The 24,567-nt window shown below is 37.9% G+C and overlaps 1 protein-coding gene across 3 annotated transcripts in view; it reads left to right on the top strand.

The window, feature by feature from the left end:
• ADCY7 (adenylate cyclase 7) overlaps positions 1 to 24,567 on the top strand; it is a 722,067-nt gene that overhangs the window by 290,679 nt on the left and 406,821 nt on the right. For all 3 annotated transcript variants that reach the window (XM_053699557.1, XM_053699558.1, XM_053699559.1), the window contains one exon: positions 18,442 to 18,639. In XM_053699557.1, the coding sequence (XP_053555532.1) occupies positions 18,442 to 18,639 (198 nt within the window). The remainder of the gene's footprint in view (positions 1 to 18,441; positions 18,640 to 24,567) is intronic.

The following is a 24,567-nucleotide window of genomic DNA, read 5'->3' as shown; positions in this document are numbered from 1 at the left end:
ATTGGCTGATGGCTGTCATATGATAGGAGACATGATAATTAACGAACACTTTAGAAATTCATAAGAAAATAAAATCTGCTCATTTGAATTACAGAATGTTATTTTAATGCCGCCTTATGCATTTTTAATTTTGCAATAATGATATATGTAATGACTCTTTAAAAAATGATTGCCCATAGGCTGATACATAGAATTACCACTGATTTATTGGTGATAAAACTTATGAAACTTATGAATATATATATTTTCTCTGTACAGGAACATATGTTTACAGAAAACAAATGCCAAAATGCATTTTAGTTTAGCGGTCTTTATAATTAGTTCTCAGACTTACTAAGGGGTCGATCACATTTTTATTTACTGATTTTATCTACAAAAATATATTTTAATGGTGTTTTTTTGTTGAAAGCCATTTGATTAGTTTTTCTATAGAATTTTTTTTTTTAAAATATTTATTTTATAACAATAATGGATAACAAAATAATGTACATGTCTTTTTACAACAACAAGGATGCAGATCTTCTGCAGCGACACAGTTTTACAATGTAGTATAAACATACAATGTTAATGTATTCACATTATAGTTTTTTTTTGTTTTGTTTAAGTCATGCACCACAACAACAACATAAAATAAACAAAAAGAAAAAAGAAAAACTCTAAACTTAGAGAGGGTATTAACAATACCATATAGTGGACGCTTATTATGATATCTTCTCACTTCCTTCCCCTTCCCTTTCTTACATCTTCATTCAAAAAAAAATGAAAAAAAAAATTCTTACATTTCATCTCGTATTACAATACATTATACATTTCAAACAAAGAAATTAATCGATCATCTGCGATTTGTTTGAGAACTATAACTGAAAAGAGAAACAGGGAATCAGAGAAAGCAATAAAAATGAAGTGGGTCTTCATATACATCCTTAATAAGCTCAACTTAATCATATCTGTTAATCTTGAATTGCAACCTAATTTACATTGCCTTCTTATTCCTTAAACATATCCTAATCCACATTATAACAGAACGATAGGGGTCTGCTGATTGAAACCTTCCCTTTACCCTCTGTTAAATTGTTCACCCAGACATCCTAACATAGTTCTACTTATCTTCAGGAAGACCGAAATATTCTGACCTAAAGCTGTCACCTTATACTATGATATCTTGTATTACCTATATCAAACTGGTCTGGTCCCTTCAGCAGAATCCCCACACACACACGACATTCATTCCAACATAAAAAAAAGAATGAAAAAAGAAGAGAGGAAAAAAACAACAAAAAAACACACAAAAAAACACTAGTCCCTCTCCCTCCCCCCCCCCACCAGCCATCACTCCCCGATGTTACTGTCATTATCGCTTGACCACTCCCGTGGAAACCACCCCGCAAGAATGTTTTGCATAACAAAAGTAGAGCAACTCAGTGGTTTGACCAATTGAATTTGAATAGTCTTCGGTAATGCTTTAACTACTCCTTCCCATTTAGTAAAAAATAACTGTACTTGCTCACTATTCAGATTCTGTATATTATACTGTTTCTAGTATCATTTGCGCAATTACCGCTTTCTTAAATTCAGAGAATTTCGGTGGATGTGTGGCTTTCCATGTTTTCAGTATGATATTGCGGGCTAAAATTAGTATTGTATTAATGAGTTTATAATTTTTGGCGATGGGAGAATACCTAACTAAAAAGAAAATATCTTGTGGATTTATTCTAACTCTTGTCTCTATTACTTCATTCAGCCAATAGCATACCTTACTCCAGAATTGTATAACCTTAGGGCATAGCCACAGGCAATGTAACATTTCTGCACGCTCTTTGCTGCACCTTGTGCAAAAATTAGTTTTTTTATACCAAATGGTCAACTTTTCAGGAGTGATGTATACATCATATAATATTTTTAAATGTGACTCTCGCCATGCCGTTTGAACCCAGGTATCATTGATTAACTTGAGGCTCTCCTGTTAAAATGATAGCTCAATCTCCGGAAAATATCTTTGCCATATTAAATGTATATACTTAATTTGTTTTAATATGCTATGCGTATTCAATATGTTATAAAAAGTTAAGATTGAAAATCTACCTGCTTGATATATTTTTATCCCCGCCGCAATTGGACCGCTAGTCCATTTGGCTTTATATTCTCTTTGAATATCCATTACGTAGTGTCTAATCTGTAAGTACGCAAAGAAATCTTTATTCTGTATTCCATATTTACAGGCGATATTATTAAATGCCTCTATTATTCCATTCACTACTAATAGCTGATTAACATATTTTAATCCCTTGTCTCTCCAACCCTGGAATACTTGGTTATTATATCCCTGTTGAAATCCAGGGTTCCCTTGTTTTGGTAGGAATTCTGTAACATATGGATTGATCTGAATTTCACCACAATATTTTTGCCATGCTATTATAATATTCTTGAACGTCATTAAATTATCTACATTACCAGGCAATTTCCGGATTGGGCAATGCAATATGGCCTTAAGCTCAAAGGGAGCAATGATACTGGATTCGCATTGATAAAAAGTAACATGTTCTATTTCAGTGATCCAATCAATGGCATATTTTAGTAGGGTAACCCAATTATAATATTTGATATTTGGAAAAGCTAGCCCTGCTGCTAGATTAGTGTTCATTAATCTTTTTATGGCAATCCGCGGTTTTCCCCCTTTCCATATAAACTTAGAGCATATCTGATTAAACTTATTAATGTCTGCATTTTTAAGAATTACTGGTATGTTTTGTAATAAGTACAGCATTTTTGGGAATAATATTGTTTTTATCAACATAACACGTGCTATTAATGAAATCGGCAAGTTACTCCAAGAATCTAGTTTATTTTGCATTTCCTTCAGACAACCTGAGAGGTTCAATTCATACCATTCTAATGGATTGTTACTTAGAATTATACCTAAATAATTAATCTGTTTAGTTTCTTTAAAAGGGTGTTTAACAGTGACTCTTAATGGTTTCGTAATCCAAAGCAACTCTGATTTGGTCAGATTAATTTTGTATCCTGAAACTAAGCCAAAGAGTCGAATATTTTCTAGAAGCTTCGGCAGGCTAATTTTAAGATTACTTAAAAAAACCACCAAGTCATCCGCATACAATGACAAAATAAACTTTTGTTTCCCTATACTAATACCCTCTAGTTGCTCACGTAATGCAACGGCCAAAGGCTCAAGTGTAATATTGAATAATAGAGGGGATAGTGGACACCCTTGTCTTGTGCCTCTGTGAAGGGAAAAGAAGTCTGTAATTGAGCTATTTATAATAATAGACTACGTTGGCTTACTATAAATTAGCTGTACAAAATTACTAAAGTGACCAGTAAACAAATGACTCCAGCTTATATAATCAAATGCTTCTTCTGCGTTGAGGGTTAGTATAGCGGATGCTGTGAGGCGTGCGGCGTGACTGGCAACAGCCGTGGAACCGGCTAAGAGACCGGAAGTGACACCAACTTCTCCTGTTTCAATACTCTTTTGGATATTAATAAATTCATACGAAAATTGGCTCTTAAAAGATATTTTGCATTAACAAATACCCAAGATATCAATGTAGAAACTAATATCTCTAATGTGAATAGTACAGCATGTGCAGTGGAAGGTCCCATTTTGCCCTTTGAGGACGCCCAAGCTCTTATCACCCTTACTGATCTTTACAGTGTTGACAATGAGCATATTTCATCTAATAAATTGGTGCGCCCAAAGAGGACAAAGTCTGACTTTTATCCTAAACACTATAGAGGTGCCATTATTAATGCATATCATAAAATGGTTCAGGATGACATTTTTGAATTGGAAATGAAGAAAAATGACAATGCTGCCTCCCATAATCTGTCTTTTATAGAGAGAAGAGAACATTAAAATCTTTACAAGACAATTCTAATATTGTCATTAAAAATTAGGACAAGGGAGGCAGCATTGTCATTCAAGATAAAGAGGCTTACTTTGAGGCATACAAACAATTGAATGATACTGAAGTGTATAAACGCCTTCCAGGAAATCCCATTTTCTCTTACAAGAAGAAATTTAGTTAAAGGATTACTTTCTGTTATAATTTTTAAGCTAAACAACTAACATATTAAAGTTAATAAACATTAATTAAAACCTACTGACCTATAAAACGAAGTTTCATAACGTTCTAAAAGTTATATCTTTTATTCGCCGATGCTGTCACGTTATCCTGCCCACTATTTTCAGCACTGCATGTTGAAAATACTTAAACCAATAACTTTGTGTTTAAAGCGCCATTTTGAAACCTAGGTATTGTAAACGGATTGGTACAGAGCAAAGGATACCCACGGAGTGGGTTTGGAAAACAATTAAATTTGCAGACAAGATTTCTGATATACGGTAGAGATATGTTAATGAAATGCTATTGATAAAAAGCATATTTGGGGTAGTTAGTTAGTAACAGGCATAGAAAATATTTACTTACAGTGTCCCTTTAAGGAAGGAATTACTCTAGGTATCTTCAACGAAGGGGATTTCTCAAATTTAATTCCAGATCACCCTCTGACTCCAATTTTTTACCATGTCCCCAAGGTTCACAAGGATCCCCTCTCCCCTCCTGGCAGACCTATTGTCTCCGGGGTGGGGTCCTTGTTTGAGCCATTGGGGGCATGGTTGGATGAGGTTCTACAACCTATAGCCAAAAAACAGCTATCCTATCTGAGGGACAGTGCCCAGCTCATTGATATACTGGACACTGTGCAATGGAAGGAAGACTACACATGGGCAGTCATTGATGTATGCTCTCTTTATACCTGTATCCCTCAAGAATTAGGGGTACAGGCTGTGCAATTTTTTCTAAATCGAGAAATGGATTTAACAGATTCAACTATTCAATATGTAGGAGATGTATTGCGATTCCTTTTATCTCATAATTATTTTTGGTTTGATGGGGTATTCTACAATCAGATATGTGGCACTGCCATGGGGGCAAAATTTGCCCCCACATTTGTATGTCTCTTGGTGGGAGTTGTCACATATCTATTGTATACATAACCCTTGGTTAGAAAACATCCTTATATATGTACGCTATATCGATGACCTATTGGTCATTGTAAAAAAGCCCCTAGGGGATGACACACTTAAACCACATATAAAGAATATTAAATATGTTCCCAAAAAATGTAAAACCCTAGGTCAGGCCATATCACCAAGTTTGGTCATGAAAACTGATGTAACTAAACAAAATTGGTTGCAACATAGGGGCAACTACAAATGTAGAAGACGTAACTGTTTAATGTGTACACATATCAATGAAGGTGACAAGTTTTGTAGTCACAGCACAGGAAATGAATATACTATGGAGCTTTATGCTAACTGTTGCACCACTTTTGTGGTTTATCTTATCACTTGCAACCTATATCAATTACAATATACAGGTCAAACTTCCAGAGAGGCTCGCAAAAGATTCAATGAGCACACCAGAGATGTTAAAAATTACAATAAGGATTCGGCAGTGGCCAATCACTTTAATGGTTACCATATGACAAACATATGACAAACATAGCCAACATGAGTATTAACATCATAGACATTGCAACATAGGGGCAACTACAAATGTAGAAGACGTAACTGTTTAATGTGTACACATATCAATGAAGGTGACAAGTTTTGTAGTCACAGCACAGGAAATGAATATACTATGGAGCTTTATGCTAACTGTTGCACCACTTTTGTGGTTTATCTTATCACTTGCAACCTATATCAATTACAATATACAGGTCAAACTTCCAGAGAGGCTCGCAAAAGATTCAATGAGCACACCAGAGATGTTAAAAATTACAATAAGGATTCGGCAGTGGCCAATCACTTTAATGGTTACCATATGACAAACATATGACAAACATAGCCAACATGAGTATTAACATCATAGACATTGCAACTACATCCATTAGAGGGGGTAATAAATTTAAAATCTTAGAAAAAAGGAACTGTTCTGGATGTTGAAACTAAAAACTCGGTCACCATTAGGGATGAACCGTGAATGTGAAATCAATTATTTTATTGATAATTAATTCAGTACTCTAAGTTAATCCCACTCTGATCCTTGCATTATATGTACGCTATTGTGTACATGGTCTATCATTTTCATTCATCAGATTTAACATAATTTTCATTATTCATTATCACACACATTAATGTCTTTAACTTTGGTCTAGATAGGGTTAATGGTTTTCCAATGACATTTCTACTAGCCTGCTGGTCAATTAATTTTTTCCTATGTATTCATTTTTCCATTTATTTTTCCATTTATTTTCCTATTTATAATTTTTTTATCTACTTTTTTACATAATCTCTTATTTTGTCTAAATTCATGTTTTGGATTTTGCTTCCTCCATTAATACCATGTAATCATGTTTCATATTAACATCAATGTATATAATTGTATATTTAAAATTCACTGAGGTTCATTAACTTTGTTTTTAACTTTGTATTTTGTGATGTGCCAAGAGAAAGGTCTACTTACTAAGGGTTAACAAATAGATGGCTAATTAAATCATTCTTAGCAAACAGCCAATTGAACTGAAAGTTCCCCTTCTTAAGCAGCCTTCCTCACATCACAAATCAGTCTATGAATAAGCGTCCAAGAGGGACGCGAAACTAGTCAGACAGCAAACAGTGTCTCTCATACACTCCTGCCATTGTCTTTTTTAGCGTGTTATCCAGCGTTTGTAGCTGGTTAAAATATTTTTAACCTTGTTTTTTCAATAAAGGATACTTTTTATCTATAAGAAACCCTCGTTGCACTGCCTGCTTACTTCTTGTATTCTGGAGTTAGTATAGCGGAATCCATCATTTTTTCCCCCCTTTTCTTTGATCTTATTCCAGAAGTAGTCTAGAATAAGCATAGTCTTCCGCATATTCTTAACAGGATTCCTCCCTTGCATAAAGCCTACCTGATTTTCATAAATAATCCCTTTAAGTAAAGGTTGTAGTCTATTAGCTAGAATTGTTGTTAACAGTTTATAATCTGAGTTTAGTAATGATATGGGCCTGTAAGATGATGCCTTCTCTGGATCCTTATTTTTTTTTCCGAATTAATGAAATATAAGATGCAGTAAAATACTTAGAACACCCTACTGGCGATCTATAGTAGCTATTAAACAAGCTACATAAGGTGGGGGTTATTTCTTCATGCAAAATTCTATAAAATTCTATCGGGAGACAGTCTGGCCCTGAAGCTTTATTCAATTTGGCGTGTTTGATGGCATTACTTCTTGAATTGTAATTGGTAAATTTAAATCTTGCAATTCCTCTTGCGGAATTCTAGGTAAATTTAACTAAGACCAAAAAACAGCCCCTTCCTTTGGATTGGCGGGTTCTGCCTTGTATATTTCCTGGAAATATTTATAAAAGACTTTCTTTATATCCTCAATCTGAGTCTATCTTTTATCCTTCTGACTTATGGCTGAGATCACGTTACTGCCTTTGGATTTAGAGATTCTAGCAAGGTATTTTGCTGCTCTCCCAGCAAACCCTCTATATAATGTTTTTTGCCTTAACCCTTCTTGAGTAGCCTTCTGCTTTGGGAATGTATCTCTCTGCGTTTTAGCGTGAATATATTTCCTCCATATTTCCTTATTTCTAGAAGCTACATATGCATTGTAGTGATTCCTCACTGTATTTGACAATTGCAGCTCTTTCTGTTTAAGTTTTTCTATAGAATTTTAATTGATGCCCATGTTGCCAAAAAATTTAAAGGGATATGAAACCCAAACATTTACGTTCATGATTCAGATAGAGCATGTGATTTTAAATAACTTTCTAATTTACTTCTATTTTCAATTTGTCTTGGTATCCTTTATTGAAAAGCAGGGATGTTTGCTTAGGAGCCGGGCCATTTCCGGAGCACTATATGACAGCAGTTTTTGTTATCTATTTGCAAGAGCACTAGAGGGCAGCACTATTTCCTGCCATTTAGTGCTCCAGACACTTACCTAGGTATCGCTTCAACCCAGAATATCATGGGAGCGAAGCAAATTTGATAATAGAAGTAAATTGGAAACTTTTGAAAAATGCTATGTTCTGTCTAAATCACAAAAGAATTTTTTTGGGATTCCCTTTTTTGACATATTTTTTTTTCTTCTTTGTTTTACCGCAAACTAACGACTAGATTACGAGTTTTGCGTTATGAGGGATGCGGTACTAACTTGCAAGTTATTGTTACCGCTCACTTACCTACAGCGCTGGTATTACAGGTTTACAAAAACCCAGCAAGAAGTGAGCGTAAAGCAAAATTGAGCTCCATACCGCACTCTTATACCAGCACTGCTGAAAGCTGTGGTGAGCTGGTTTTAAAACCCACCCAATAAACCCTTAAAAAAGTCTAACACTAATCCCCGAAGATCCACTTACAGTTTTTGAAGACCCGACATCCATTCTTAATGAAGCAGCAGAAGTCTTCATCCAAGTGGCCAAAGTCTTCATCCAAGCCCACAGAAGTCTTCATCCAGACGGCATCTTCCATCTTCATTCATCTGGTACGGAGCGGCTCCATCTTCAAGACATCCGGCGCGGAGCATCCTCTTCAATCGAATTCTTCTTGCAGAATGAAGGTTCCTTTAAACGACGTCATCCAAGATGGCGTCCCTTGAATTCTGATTGGCTGATGGAATTCTATCAGCCAATCGGAATTAAAGGTGAAAAAATCAGCCAATAGGATTGAGCTCGCATTCTATTGGCTGTTCCAATCATTGGATCAGCATCAGCCAATAGGATGATTTTTTCACCTTTAATTCCAATTGGCTGATAGAATTCTCAGCCAATTGGAATTCAAAGGACGCCATCTTGGATGACGTCATTTAAAGGAACCTTCATTCTGCAAGACGACTTCAATTGAAGAGGATGCTTCGCGCCGGATGTCTTGAAGATGGAGCCGCTCCGCGCCGGATGGATGAAGACTTCTGCGGGCTTGGATGAAGACTTCGGCCGCTGGATGAAGACTTCTGCGGACTTGGATGAAGACTTCTGCCGCTTCGTTGAGGATGGATGTCGGGTCTTCAAAAACAAACTATAAGTGGATCTTCGGGGGTTAGTGTTGGGCTTTTTTAAAGGTTTAATGGGTGGGTTTTATTTTTAGATTAGGGGTTTGGACACTTGAAAAAGAGCTAAATGCCCTTTTAAGGGCAATGCCCATCCAAATGCCCTTTTCAGGGAAATGGGGAGCTTAGGTTTTTTTAGTTAGGATTTTATTTGGGGGGATGGTTGTGTGGGTGGTGGGTTTTACTGTTGGGGGTTGTTTGTATTTTTTTTTACAGATAAAAGAGCTGATTTCTTTGGGGCATTGCCCCGCTAAAGGCCCTTTTAAGGGCTATTGGTAGTTTAGTTATAGGCTAGGTTTTTTGTTTGTTTTTTGGGGTGGCTTTTTTGATAGGGCTATTAGATTAGGTGTAATTAGTTTAAATATTTGATAATTTCTTTTTTTATTTTGTGTAATTTAGTGTTTTTGTTGTTGTTATTTACGTAATTGTATTTAATTTAGGTAATTGATTTAATTGTAGTGTAAGGTTAGGTGTTAGTGTAAGACAGGTTAGGTTTTATTTTACAGGTAAATGTGTATTTTGTTTAGCTAGGTAGTTAGTAAATAGTTAATAACTATTTACTAACTAGTCTACCTAGTTAAAATAAATACAAACTTGCCTGTAAAATAAAAATAAACCCTAAGCTAGCTACAATGTAACTATTAGTTATATTGTAGCTTGTAGCTAGCTTAGGGTTTATTTTATAGGTATTTAGTTTTAAATAGGAATTATTTAGGTAATGATAGTAGGTTTTATTTAGATTTATTTTAATTATATTTAAGTTAGGGGGTGTTAGGGTTAGACTTAGATTTAGGGGTTAATAAATGTTATACAGTGGCAGCGACTTTGGGGGCGGCAGATTAGGGGTTAATAAATGTAGGTAGGTGGCGGAGATGTTAGGGGCGGCAGATTAGGGATTAATAATATTTAACTAGTGTTTGCGATGCGGGAGTGCGGTGGTTTAGGGGTTAATATGTTTATTATTGTGGCGGCAATGTCCGGAGCGGCAGATTAGGGGTTAATATTTTTATTTTAGTGTTTGCGATGCGGGAGAGCCTTGGTTTAGGGGTTAATAGGTAGTTTATGGGTGTTAGTGTACTTTTTAGCACTTTAGTTATGAGTTTTATGTTACAGCTTTGTAGCGTAAAACCCATAACTACTGACTTTCAGTTTACAGTATGGATCTTAACGGTATTGGCTGTACCGCTCACTTTTTGTTCTCCCAGGCAAACTCGTTATACCGCCGCTATGGAAGTCCCATTGAAAAAGGACTTTTGGAAAGCTGCGGTAGTTATGTTGCGTTACGGCCAAAAAAGTGTGTGGTGCAGCTAAACCTGCAAGACTCGTAATACCAGCGGTAGTGAAAAAGAGCCTTAACGCTGCTTTTTCACCCATACCGCAAAACTCGTAATCTAGCCGTAAGTCATTATGACATATCGACCTTTACTGAAGAGGAGGGATAGTTAAAATCTCAGCTTTTTAAAGGGACACTAAGATCAAAATGAAACTTTCAGGATTTCAGACAGCGAAAACAATTTTTAACAACTTTACAATTCACTTCCATTATCTAAATGTGCACAATCTTTTTATATGCACACTTTGAGGCACCAGCTCCTACTGAGCATGTGCAAGAATTCACAGGATATACATTATATGCATTTTGTGAATAGGTAATGGATGTCACTTGATGACATTTGTCAGAGTTTTTTTTATTTTTATTATGCATTTATTGATTATGATTTTTTGGTGCAGAGACATTAACTATACGCAATAGTTAAAGGTTCAACCGATAACGCTATTTCGGTAATAGTCTAAGTAAAACGCAGAAAGGATCATATGGAAGAATTAAAGGAGCAGTTCACTCAATGTAAAAGGTGTTATTTAGCAGCAATATCGCAGTATGATCAAAAGGAAAGTAGAGCACTTTTTTATTTTATTTTGTTCAATATGTAATATTTTTAACTTTTTAGTTTGCTTCTTAGCGTTTCAGCTCGGCAACCCTGGAACATCCTGATAAAAGGGTTGTGCTTCAAAAATGTCTAACTCTGGCCTATCAAATTGCTTTATTCAATTTCATGCTAATTAGCAGAGAAGCGCGCTCTCTACATCACGTGACCGGGGTTGCGCTTCAAAGGAATCCAAGTGCATTTCTCCAGAGCACAGGACACTAATAGCGCTCCATTTCAATATTACTCCAGTGATAATTAGGCTATAGTGAATTACAGTCAGCAGCAGTGTATAGTGAATAATGGTGATCAGAAGTGTATTGGGAATTACTGTCGGCAGCAGTGTATTGGGAATTACTAAGGAAGGGTCTGCGAGAAATAGTCTTACCTTTAGTATAAAGATGATACTGAAGAGCAGGAGGGTGCCTTCTGAGATTGCGCAACAATTCCGGGCACAAGCAAAATTACTATGCAAAGAAGAACACGGACGTGCTTTTATTCAGTGCTCTACTGTGTTTACACTTCTGGGTGACATTATTTTGAGGGCGAGTCACAACAGCGAAGCAACTTAGGGCTAAATGTACGTATTAAAATGGGAAGAAAGGGTATAGACAAGCCTGTTGAAATTCAGTTTATTAAAAAAAAAAAAAATCTTTTTGAAGGTAAACATTTGTATTTATTGTTTCTGACTGTCATACTTAACTAATCACATACTTTTAATTAAAAATAAAACATTTTTGGGATAAACTGTCCCTTTAAAGCCATGACTGAAAATATAAGGTAGCAAGGTGACAAGTGATAACTCTTAAGTGAGGTTTTGCAGGAACTAAGTAAATCTTAAATATATTCAAGATTATACTTAGGTGTAAGAAGCCATACTAAATCTAAGAATGCTAATTATTCATGCAAAAACATTATTTTTAAGAGGCCTCTTTATAAATAGAAATAACTCTGAGAGGATAGTTATAGTAAGGCAAGTTCCACTTATTTGCTGCTGATCGCGAAGCACAGCAGAAAGAAAAAACAGTGAACATACATTGCCAGTTCTATTCAGTGCTATATGAGATGTCACAGGCCCTATGCCATTTAATTTTTGGACACCTAAATAGAGTTTTTTTCTTGCTGCTTTATGTCATAAGCAAATACATAAATATATGAGGTGTTCAAATAGACTTATCGGATATAACACAAGAACATCCCTACATGTGTAAAGTAAACTAATTTTAACATAAAATTTGAGATGAAGCACTGAACTTTACCCAATATAGCCTTTCCCAGTCAACTACATCCTTCCTAGATAGTCAGAATTTAATTTTATGGATTATATGGGTTTGGGGGAGGCGCTAAAAGCAATTGGGTTTAAACGGATGTGTTTAAAAACTTTATATTCTAGTCTTTCTTAAAGGACCAGTCAACACAGTAGATTTGCATAATCAACAAATGCAAGATAACAAGACCATGCAATAGCACTTAGTCTGTACTTCGAATGAGTAGATTCTTTTCTGACAATTTTAAAAGTTATGTATTTTTCCACTCCCCCTGTACCATGTGACAGCCATCAGCCAATTACAAATGCATACACGTACCATGTGACAGCAATCAGCCATTCACAATTGCATACACACTTATTCTTGCACATGCTCAGTAGGAGCTGGGGACTCAAAAAGTTTAAATATAAAAAGACTGTGCACATTTTGTTAATAGAAGTAAATTGGCAAGTTGTTTAAAATGGCATGCTCTATCTGAATAATAAAAGTTTAATTTTGATTGAGTGTCCCTTTAAGAGAGTATAACCAGTTACTCTATACCTCTAATTCTGTACCTCACTCCTTTGAACTATAGATGGTTATTAATAATCAACTGTTCTTCACTAATTTATAATTCCAATAAAGATCAATAAGCTAAATGGATCGTTGAAAAAAAGAAAATTTAATAGTTACATCTGCTCATCATAAAACAATATACGTACTTATAACATTCAATATCTAAAATTTCATAAACCTAACACCACTGATACAAAGATTGATTAAAATGGTCACTTCTTTTTGTATCTCTTACGGATATCCTAAATTGTATAAATTATTCAAATACAGCCTTCCAATATATTCACTAAATTAAAAAACCATTTATACTACCATTCATACTGGTTTACGTAAACCGACTGTAGACAATGCAAAAAACTTTATTACCTTGGGCAAATGACTCAAATCGTTTGTCAAAATTAGAATTAATAATTCTTAGACCTTCCCTATAAAGCTACTTTTCATAAATCTTTTGTATACCAAACAAAGTTGCAATGTCTCATTATCCAATTTTTCCGATCTCCAAGGACACAGTTTTAATGTATTTCACTGATGGGGAAAATGTGTGTCATGAGGCCTTAATCTGGTGTATGTTTGGCCCCTTATTTAAAACTTCACAAAACAATTAAGTGTCCCGTATCTCATAAGCTGGTAATGTGAGGCTTTCTTACCTCTCTTCTTTGAGTTTGGGGAAATTACGAGTCTCACCTTCTTGTTATTTATTCGTCTTCACTTCTCCTTTGTTTGGAAATCGGGAGCCGCTGTTTCTGTATGTGTTCGGTGTGATGTCACTCACTGTCGGCACCGGCTACTGTAGAATACTTGCGCAAGTATTTTATTTCGTAATCCTCCTTCCTCCGTTCTGTCTCCTGCTTCCAGGCTAGATGTTCCTCTGCTCTTTAGTACTTAGTACACAGAGTAAATGACTGTCTCCCAGTCTTTTTCGGCCCTTGTCAGGTTTCTTTGATACAGAGGTTCTCCCTGCTTCTGTTAATATCCGTGATAAACTTTGTGTCTCTCACTGCCACAGTTTTACGCGTTTCACCCTCTTTCAGGGCTTTGTCAAGATACTGTGTTCAGTGAGACTCGGTTTAAATTCCCCACGCTTTTTTCTAATTGGTCTCCTGGTTGCTTCATTTACTTCTTAAAGGGATATTACACAAAGTGATATTTCCATATATACTTCATTGTGACTTCTCCCCCCCAACATTCTGCTTTGCTAAAATTCTTTCATTTCACCATAACATCCACATTATATATAGATAACTTTAAAATGATCATTTATATGAATTATTATTTTAAAAAATTATATACAAAATTATAAGTCATTACCCATTTTGAGTCATTCTTTTTACCCTTTATTTTTTCTATCATTTATAAAAATTATTCCATTCATAACCTTTTTTCATTTACACTCATCTGTTATCTTTCTTTTGTATGTTTAGTTACTTCACTGGCTTAGTCCTTCCTTCTAAACTAAAAAAGGGTTAAGATAGACTAGAATATAAAGTTTTAAACACATCCGTTTAAACCCAATTGCTTTTTAGCGCCTCCCCCAAACCCATATGATCCATAAAGTAAAGTCATGTAACACCAGTACAGATATGACTAACAGGTTAATGAGAAATATTGAACATGTAGACCTTCAGAAATATAATAACCTACTTTTGTAATCTTCCTCTCACCAAGTATTCTTATCTTATAATCTCTTGCAAGGAAAATGACAGCATAATGGATACCAAAGTTTTAAATAGACAACGAACAGCATTCAGAGGTATTCATTTAGGAAATTTAGGACTGTACTTCAGAATTATAAATCCTGGAGATGGTTCAAAAAGTTCCAGGTTTTTACCAGCAAGAGACTTCCTGCATTCTCCGGAGATTCGTGAAGAAGAATAAAAAGGGCCCAGAACATTATCCGGTGTTACCATATTATCTAATTCGTGTTCAGTTTTCGGGCTTTATAAAATCAACTGGGATATCTTGTATTAAGGACTTCATTTTGAAGAGTTTGTTCATCGAAGTATAGTGCTTTAAACTTCAGGAATGCTTGCATATAGCACTGCGCCTTTACGCTGTCCAGATTTGATGGCGGTTGTGAGAAAGAGGCAATTGCACTCTTTTCCATAAGATTCGTTAAGGTTCCTACTCAAATAATCCCTAAGGAAGGTAAAAGCCACAGGCAATTGCACTCTTTTCCATAAGATTCGTTAAGGTTGGCTGTCTCAACGCTATCAAATGCGACCCATACTTATGGTTGACACGCAATCACAGTAGGTAGTGTATATTTCTTAGCAGGGAGATCATTCATCTCAGCTACTTAATAAGGGGCTGGATCTTGACGGCTAACGGCTAGGACATTCCATGCTGTCCTAATGGCGCTGAAACCCAGTGCAGTTAGGACAGCATAGAAAGTCATAAAAGCATGAAGGGGTTAATACAAGTGTGTACTCAATTTTTATTTAAATTGGCAGTTAAAGCCACAAGTAACTACTTTGAGATTGCATTATATAGTGTTTAAAGGGACATGAAACCCAAATTTTTTCTTTCATGATTTAGAAAGAGCATACAATTATAAACAACTTTCTAATTTACTTCTGTTATCTATTTTGCTTCATTCTCTTGATATTCTTTGCTGAAAAGCATATCTAGATATGTTTAGTAGCTGCTGATTCGTAGCTGCACATAGATGCCTCCTGTGATTGGTTCACCGTGTGCATTGCTATTTCTTCATTAAAGTATATCTAAAGAATGAAGCAAGAATGAACTCTGCCTCAGAGTTACACTTGACTCAAATCTATCCTTCGTCCTCCATATCCAGTCTCTTTCTACAGCCTGCGAGTCCCTTCATTGGCTCCCCATTCACAGCAGAATTAAATTCAAAATTCTCACCCTTACATACAAAACTCTCACCAACGCCGCTCCCCTCTACCTATTCTCTCTAATACACAAGTATACTCCAGCCCGCCCACTAAGATCCAACAATGACTTGCTCCTTGCATCCGCAACTATCACCTCCTCTCATGCTAGACTGCAGGACTTCTGTCATGCAGCACCTACCCTCTGGAACACTCTCCCTCGTGCTGTCAGGCTTTGCCCTAATCTTTCTTCCTTTAAATGCTCCCTGAAGACTTTTCTGTTCACGGAAGCCTACCACCCTACTCAATAATAAATTAATTTCACTTACCTAACATTTCCCTCATCTAACTCTGCATTAACATCTTTCCCAATCTTGCAGTTCTCACCTCCTGTTTCTCAACCGCCTACCCTTCTAGATTGTAAGTTCCCACTGGAATAGGGCCCTCACTCCCTCCTGTATGTGTTTGTAAATGTTGTCCTGTCTCTTACAAGTCTTGTATTGTTTTATTTAAATGAATTGTATCCATGGATAGCGCTGTGGAATATCATAAATAAAGTATAATAATAATAAAGTGTTAATCACCTGCTTATTTTTCTGTGAACCTCTGGTCTTGGTAGCAGCATCTAATAGAGCAGTGTTTCTCAATTCCAGTCCTCAGTACCCCCTTACAGGCCAGATTTTCATTACAGCACAGGTGAAAAAATCAGCGGATGGGTAAGAACTAGGGGATGAACTTTCAGATACTTTTGTTAGGAACCGAATGCGGAAGAAGGCGGCCACTTGCAGCATTAGGCTTTTTCTCCTACATTGGTGTATCCGGTCCACGGCTTCATCCTTACTTGTGGGATATTCTCAATCCCTACAGGAAGTGGCAAAGAGAGCACACAGCAGAGCTGTCCATATAGCTCCCCTCAGGCTCCGCCCCCCCAGTCATTCTCTTTGCCGCTCTAACTAGTAGCATCTCCATGGGGGTGGTAAAGAGTATGTGGTGTTAGTTGTAGTTTTTTATTTCTTCTATCAAGAGTTTGTTATTTTAAAATTGTGCCGGCTTGTACTATTTACTCTGAAGCAGAAAGTGATGAAGATTTCTGCTGAGAGGAATATGATTTTAGCACCAGTAACTAAAATCCATTGCTGTTCCCACGCAGGACTGTTGAATACCAGAGAACATCAGTTGGGGGGAACAGTTTGCAGGCTTAACTGCTTCAGGTATGATCAGTCATTTTCTAACAAGACCAAGTAATGCTAGAAGACTGTCAGAAATCCCCTCAGGGATAGGTAAGCCATTTTTCTTAGACTCTGTATAAAATGATGGCTTATATTAAGGGCTCTATGCTGGTTGACACTATTGTGGGCTTAATCGATTGCTTTTTAGCATGTTTTCAGTATGAATAAGGTGTTTGTTAAGAATTTGAAACACTTATGGGGTTTAATATTGCGCCTGGCACTTATTTGGACACCTAATCTAGTCTGAAAGGCCCCTCCACTCTGGAATGAAGAGGGAGGAGGCCTCATTTTCGCGCCTCAATTGCGCAGTTGTTTTGACTAATCAGTTCATGCAGCTTCACGTGGGGAGTCCAGAGACATCAGAAAGGACTTCAGAGAGGCTTATTTCCTACTCAAATAATCCCTAAGGAAGGTAAAAGCCACAGGCAATTGCACTCTTTTCCATAAGATTCGTTAAGGTTGGCTGTCTCAACGCTATCAAATGCGACCCATACTTATGGTTGACACGCAATCACAGTAGGTAGTGTATATTTCTTAGCAGGGAGATCATTCATCTCAGCTACTTAATAAGGGGCTGGATCTTGACGGCTAACGGCTAGGACATTCCATGCTGTCCTAATGGCGCTGAAACCCAGTGCAGTTAGGACAGCATAGAAAGTCATAAAAGCATGAAGGGGTTAATACAAGTGTGTACTCAATTTTTATTTAAATTGGCAGTTAAAGCCACAAGTAACTACTTTGAGATTGCATTATATAGTGTTTAAAGGGACATGAAACCCAAATTTTTTCTTTCATGATTTAGAAAGAGCATACAATTATAAACAACTTTCTAATTTACTTCTGTTATCTATTTTGCTTCATTCTCTTGATATTCTTTGCTGAAAAGCATATCTAGATATGTTTAGTAGCTGCTGATTCGTAGCTGCACATAGATGCCTCCTGTGATTGATTCACCGTGTGCATTGCTATTTCTTCATTAAAGTATATCTAAAGAATGAAGCAAATTAGGTAATAGAAATAAATTGGAATGTTGTTTGAAATTATATTCTCTACCTTAATCATGAAAGAAAATGTTTGGGTATAGTGTCCCTTTAATTATAAGATTATACATAGTAAAAAACAAAACTTTGCAATGTACTTTTGTTACTTAATTTGTCTGCTTACTCTTGAAATGTTCGGTTTTCTCAATTCCACTAAGTACACACACATATGTATGTATGCATGTATTATAACTCCTGATCCTGTGGCTACCCAAACATTGCTCCTAGATTTTAAACAAATTTGTAAGGACTTCAAAACAATATACATTTTGTTAAGAAAATGGTAGTTTTAAACCTTTTACTTTTTATATTTAAGTAGAAGCTATGGCATTGGCAAATTAATTATTATTTTTGCCACCTGTTGATAATGTCCTCACTTTTTTGTTTTGTAATAGTTCATCACTTCTTTTATGTCTTTTATTATTATTATTATTAAAAATATTTTCTTGGGTCCTCTGATGACTTTCTGCTCTGAAATAATCTCCTAGCTAGTAAATTTACTCCTTTTTTTTTCTTTCTCTTAGGAGCCTTCTCACCATCTTGCCTTTATAATCACGGTATGCCTTGCACTGGTCATTTTTGCAGCTCTCTATGGACTAGTTTACATGGAATCCTTTGGGCGTAAGTGGCTACGTGTCTTTGCTCTGGTGATTTACATCTGCCTAGTGACTATTGGGTATGTCCTGGTGTATGATCCAACCACTGTCCACGCATGGGACCAGGTAATCAGACTTGTTATCTCATTAACTGCTAATACGCTTGCTCATTCTAAAAACTATTTTTATAGTGGCACCATTGGCATTTATTAAGATAGTGGTTTCTTGGCATTTAATTATACATTTGGGGAAAACTAGTATTATTCATTTCTTTTATGACTTAAAATGTGATAACTGCTTATCTGGTATTTCTAACTGGATGGCCTCTCACCTCCTAAAGATTAACATGTCCAAGACTGAGCTCCTTCTTACCCCCTCCCTCAAGTTCTATGCCGACTTGTGACTTCTCTATCCCTGTTGACGGCATCACCATTTCCCCATCACCCCAAGTCCCCTGCCTCAGAGTTACACTTGACTCAAATCTATCCTTCGTCCTCCATATCCAGTCTCTTTCTACAGCCTGCGAGTCCCTTCATTGGCTCCCCATTCACAGCAGAATTAAATTCAAAATTCTCACCCTTACATACAAAACTCTCACCAACGCCGCTCCCCTCTACCTATTCTCTCTAATACACAAGTATACTCCAGCCCGCCCACTAAGATCCAACAATGACTTGCTCCTTGCATCCGCAACTATCACCTCCTCTCATGCTAGACTGCAGGACTTCTGTCGTGCAGCACCTACCCTCTGGAACACTCTCCCTCGTGCTGTCAGGCTTTGCCCTAATCTTTCTTCCTTTAAATGCTCCCTGAAGACTTTTCTGTTCACGGAAGCCTACCACCCTACTCAATAATAAATTAATTTCACTTACCTAACATTTCCCTCATCTAACTCTGCATTAACATCTTTCCCAATCTTGCAGTTCTCACCTCCTGTTTCTCAACCGCCTACCCTTCTAGATTGTAAGTTCCCACTGGAATAGGGCCCTCACTCCCTCCTGTATGTGTTTGTAAATGTTGTCCTGTCTCTTACAAGTCTTGTATTGTTTTATTTAAATGAATTGTATCCATGGATAGCGCTGTGGAATATCATAAATAAAGTATAATAATAATAAAGTGTTAATCACCTGCTTATTTTTCTGTGAACCTCTGGTCTTGGTAGCAGCATCTAATAGAGCAGTGTTTCTCAATTCCAGTCCTCAGTACCCCCTTACAGGCCAGATTTTCATTACAGCACAGGTGAAAAAATCAGCGGATGGGTAAGAACTAGGGATGAACTTTCAGATACTTTTGTTAGGAACCGAATGCGGAAGAAGGCGGCCACTTGCAGCATTAGGCTTTTTCTCCTACATTGGTGTATCCGGTCCACGGCTTCATCCTTACTTGTGGGATATTCTCAATCCCTACAGGAAGTGGCAAAGAGAGCACACAGCAGAGCTGTCCATATAGCTCCCCTCAGGCTCCGCCCCCCCAGTCATTCTCTTTGCCGCTCTAACTAGTAGCATCTCCATGGGGGTGGTAAAGAGTATGTGGTGTTAGTTGTAGTTTTTTATTTCTTCTATCAAGAGTTTGTTATTTTAAAATTGTGCCGGCTTGTACTATTTACTCTGAAGCAGAAAGTGATGAAGATTTCTGCTGAGAGGAATATGATTTTAGCACCAGTAACTAAAATCCATTGCTGTTCCCACGCAGGACTGTTGAATACCAGAGAACATCAGTTGGGGGGAACAGTTTGCAGGCTTAACTGCTTCAGGTATGATCAGTCATTTTCTAACAAGACCAAGTAATGCTAGAAGACTGTCAGAAATCCCCTCAGGGATAGGTAAGCCATTTTCTTCTGTTATGTGTGATCAGTCCACGGGTCATCATTACTTCTGGGATATTATCTGCTCCCCTACAGGAAGTGCAAGAGGATTCACCCAGCAGAGTTGCTATATAGCTCCTCCCCTCTACGTCACCCCCAGTCATTCTCTTGCACCCAAAGACTAGATAGGAGGTTTGAGAGGACTATGGTGATTATACTTAGTTTTTAGAACTTCAATCAAAAGTTTGTTATTTTACAATAGCACCGGAGCGTGTTATTACCTCTCTGGAAGAGTTTGAAGAAGAATCTACCAGAGTTTTTCTTATGATTTTAACCGGAGTAGTTAAGATCATATTGCTGTTTCTCGGCCATCTGAGGGAGGTAAAAACTTCAGATCAGGGGACAGCGGGCAGTTGAATCTGCATTGAGGTATGTAGCAGTTTTTATTTTCTGAATGGAATTGATGAAAAAATCCTGCCATACCGTTATAATGAACATGTATGTATACTCTACACTTTAGTATTCTGGGGATGGTATTTCACCGGAATTACTCTGTAAAAGTACATTAAACCTTTTATTAGGTATTTTTCATGTTAAACGTTTTTGCTGGAATGTAGAATCGTTTGCATTAATGAGGTACTGAGTGAATAAGTATTTGGGCATTATTTTTCCACTTGGCAGTTTGCTTGTGTTAATTATGACAGTTTCGTTTCTCTCTCACTGCTGTGTGTGAGAGGGAGGGGCCGTTTTTGGCGCTCTTTGCTACGCATCAAAAATTTCCAGTCAGTTTTTCTGCATGATCCGGTTCATCTCTAACAGAACTCAGGGGTCTTCAAACTTCTTTGAAGGGAGGTAGATTCTCTCAGCAGAGCTGTGAGACTTATATAGTGACTGTGATTTAAAACGTTGCTCTGTAATTTTTATGTTTAAAATTTAATTAGTGTTATTTTACTAATGGGAACAAACCTTTGCTAAAAAGTTGTGTTGTTTGTTAAGAGTGATGCTATAACTGTTTTTCAGTTCATTATTTCAACTGTCATTTAATCGTTTAGTGCTTCTGAGGCACAGTACGTTTTTATTAAATAAAATTGTAACCGAGTTGCATGTTTATTGCTAGTGTGTTAAACATGTCTGATTCAGAGGAAGATACCTGTGTCATTTGTTCCAATGCCAAGGTGGAGCCCAATAGAAATTTATGTACTAACTGTATTGATGCTACCTTAAATAAAAGCCAATCTGTACAAATTGAACAAATTTCACCAAACAGCGAGGGGAGAGTTATGCCGACTAACTCGCCTCACGTGTCAGTACCTGCATCTCCCGCCCGGGAGGTGCGTGATATTATGGCGCCTAGTACATCTGGGCAGCCATTACAGATAACATTACAAGATATGGCTACTGTTATGACTGAAGTTTTGGCTAAATTACCAGAACTAAGAGGCAAGCGTGATCACTCTGGGGTGAGAACAGAGTGCGCTGATAATTCTAGGGCCATGTCTGATACTGCGTCACAGCTTGCAGAGCATGAGGACGGAGAGCTTCATTCTGTAGGTGACGGTTCTGATCCAAACAGATTGGATTCAGATATTTCAAATTTTAAATTTAAATTGGAAAACCTCCGTGTATTACTAGGGGAGGTCTTAGCAGCTCTCAACGATTGTAACGCTGTTGCAATACCAGAGAAAATGTGTAGGTTGGATAAATACTTTGCGGTACCGGCGAGTACTGACGTTTTTCCTATACCTAAGAGATTAACTGAAATTGTTACTAAGGAGTGGGATAGACCCGGTGTGCCGTTCTCACCCCCTCCAATATTTAGAAAGATGTTTCCAATAGACGCCACCACACGGGACTTATGGCAAACGGTCCCTAAGGTGGAGGGAGCAGTTTCTACTTTAGCTAAGCGTACCACTATCCCGGTGGAGGATAGCTGTGCTTTTTCAGATCCTATGGATAAAAAATTAGAGGGTTACCTTAAGAAAATGTTTGTTCAACAAGGTTTTATATTACAACCCCTTGCATGCATCGCGCCGATCACGGCTGCGGCAGCATTTTGGATTGAGTCTCTAGAAGAGAACCTTAGTTCAGCTACGCTGGACGACATTACGGACAGGCTTAGAGTCCTTAAACTAGCTAATTCATTCATTTCGGAGGCCGTAGTACATTTAACCAAACTTACGGCTAAGAATTCAGGATTCGCCATTCAGGCACGCAGGGCGCTGTGGCTAAAATCCTGGTCGGCTGATGTAACTTCTAAGTCCAAATTACTTAATATACCTTTCAAGGGGCAAACTTTATTTGGGCCCGGTTTGAAAGAAATTATTGCTGACATTACAGGAGGTAAGGGCCACGCTCTACCTCAAGACAAAGCCAAAGCTAAGGCTAGACAGTCTAATTTTCGTCCCTTTCGGAATTTCAAAGCAGGAGCAGCGCCAACTTCCACTGCACCAAAACAGGGAGGAGCTGTTGCTCGTTACAGACAAGGCTGGAAGCCTAACCAGTCCTGGAACAAGGGCAAGCAGGCCAGTAAACCTGCTGCTGCCTCAAAGACAGCATGAACCGAGGGCCCCCGATCCGGGACCGGATCTAGTGGGGGGCAGACTCTCTCTCTTCGCCCAGGCTTGGGCAAGAGATGTCCAGGATCCCTGGGCGCTAGAGATCGTATCTCAGGGATACCTTCTAGACTTCAAATTCTCTCCCCCAAGAGGGAGATTTCATCTGTCAAGGTTGTCAACAAACCAAATAAAGAAGGACGCGTTTCTACGCTGTGTACAAGATCTATTATTAATGGGAGTGATCCATCCGGTTCCGCGGTCGGAACAAGGACAAGGGTTTTACTCAAACCTGTTTGTGGTTCCCAACAAAGAGGGAGCTTTCAGGCTAATCTTGGATTTAAAGATCCTAAACAAATTCCTAAGAGTTCCATCGTTCAAAATGGAAACTATTCGGACAATCTTACCCATGATCCAAGAGGGTCAGTACATGACCACAGTGGATTTAAAGGATGCTTACCTTCACATACCGATTCACAAAGATCATTACCGGTATCTAAGGTTTGCCTTCTTAAACAGGCATTACCAGTTTGTAGCCCTTCCATTCGGATTGGCTACGGCTCCAAGAATCTTTACAAAGGTTCTGGGTGCCCTTCTGGCGGTACTAAGACCGCGAGGAATTTCGGTAGCTCCGTACCTAGACGACATTCTGATACAAGCTTCAAGCTTTCAAACTGCCAAGTCTCATACAGAGTTAGTTCTGGCATTTCTAAGGTCGCATGGATGGAAAGTGAACGAAAAGAAGAGTTCTCTCTTTCCTCTCACAAGAGTTCCATTCTTGGGGACTCTTATAGATTCTGTAGAAATGAAGATTTATCTGACAGAAGACAGATTAACAAAGCTTCTAAATGCATGCCGTGTCCTTCATTCCATTCAACACCCGTCAGTGGCTCAATGCATGGAGGTAATCAGCTTAATGGTAGCGGCAATGGACATAGTTCCCTTTGCACGCCTACATCTCAGACCGCTGCAATTGTGCATGCTGAGTCAGTGGAATGGGGATTACTCAGATTTGTCCCCCACTCTGAATCTGGATCAAGAGACCAGAAACTCTCTTCTATGGTGGCTTTCTCGGCCACATCTGTCCAGGGGGATGCCGTTCAGCAGGCCGGACTGGACAATTGTAACAACAGACGCCAGCCTTCTAGGTTGGGGCGCTGTCTGGAATTCTCTGAAGGCTCAGGGACAATGGAGTCAGGAGGAAAGTCTCCTGCCAATAAACATTCTGGAATTGAGAGCAGTTCTCAATGCCCTTCTAGCTTGGCCCCAGTTAAAGACTCGGGGGTTCATCAGGTTTCAGTCGGACAACATCACGACTGTAGCTTACATCAACCATCAAGGAGGGACAAGAAGCTCCCTAGCAATGATAGAAGTATCAAAGATAATGGGGTTGTTGTGGCATAGTGCTTAAGTCTAATGCCTCTTAACCCAAAGGTTGTGAGTTCAAACCTGGCCTTAACTGCTGAAAAAACTTTTATTCGCTGGGCAGAGTCTCACTCTTGCCACCTGTCAGCAATCCACATCCCGGGAGTGGAGAACTGGGAGGCGGATTTCTTGAGTCGCCAGACTCTTCATCCGGGGGAGTGGGAACTTCATCCGGAGGTCTTTGCCCAAATACTTCAACGTTGGGGCAAACCAGAGATAGATCTCATGGCGTCTCGCCAGAACGCCAAACTTCCTCGCTACGGATCCAGATCC

Source organism: Bombina bombina, chromosome 1 (genome assembly GCF_027579735.1).
Source record: "Bombina bombina isolate aBomBom1 chromosome 1, aBomBom1.pri, whole genome shotgun sequence".
Classification (NCBI taxonomy): Eukaryota; Metazoa; Chordata; class Amphibia; order Anura; family Bombinatoridae; genus Bombina; species Bombina bombina.
Note: the sequence above shows the minus strand (reverse complement) of the source record. Positions and strands in the feature narration are given on the sequence as shown.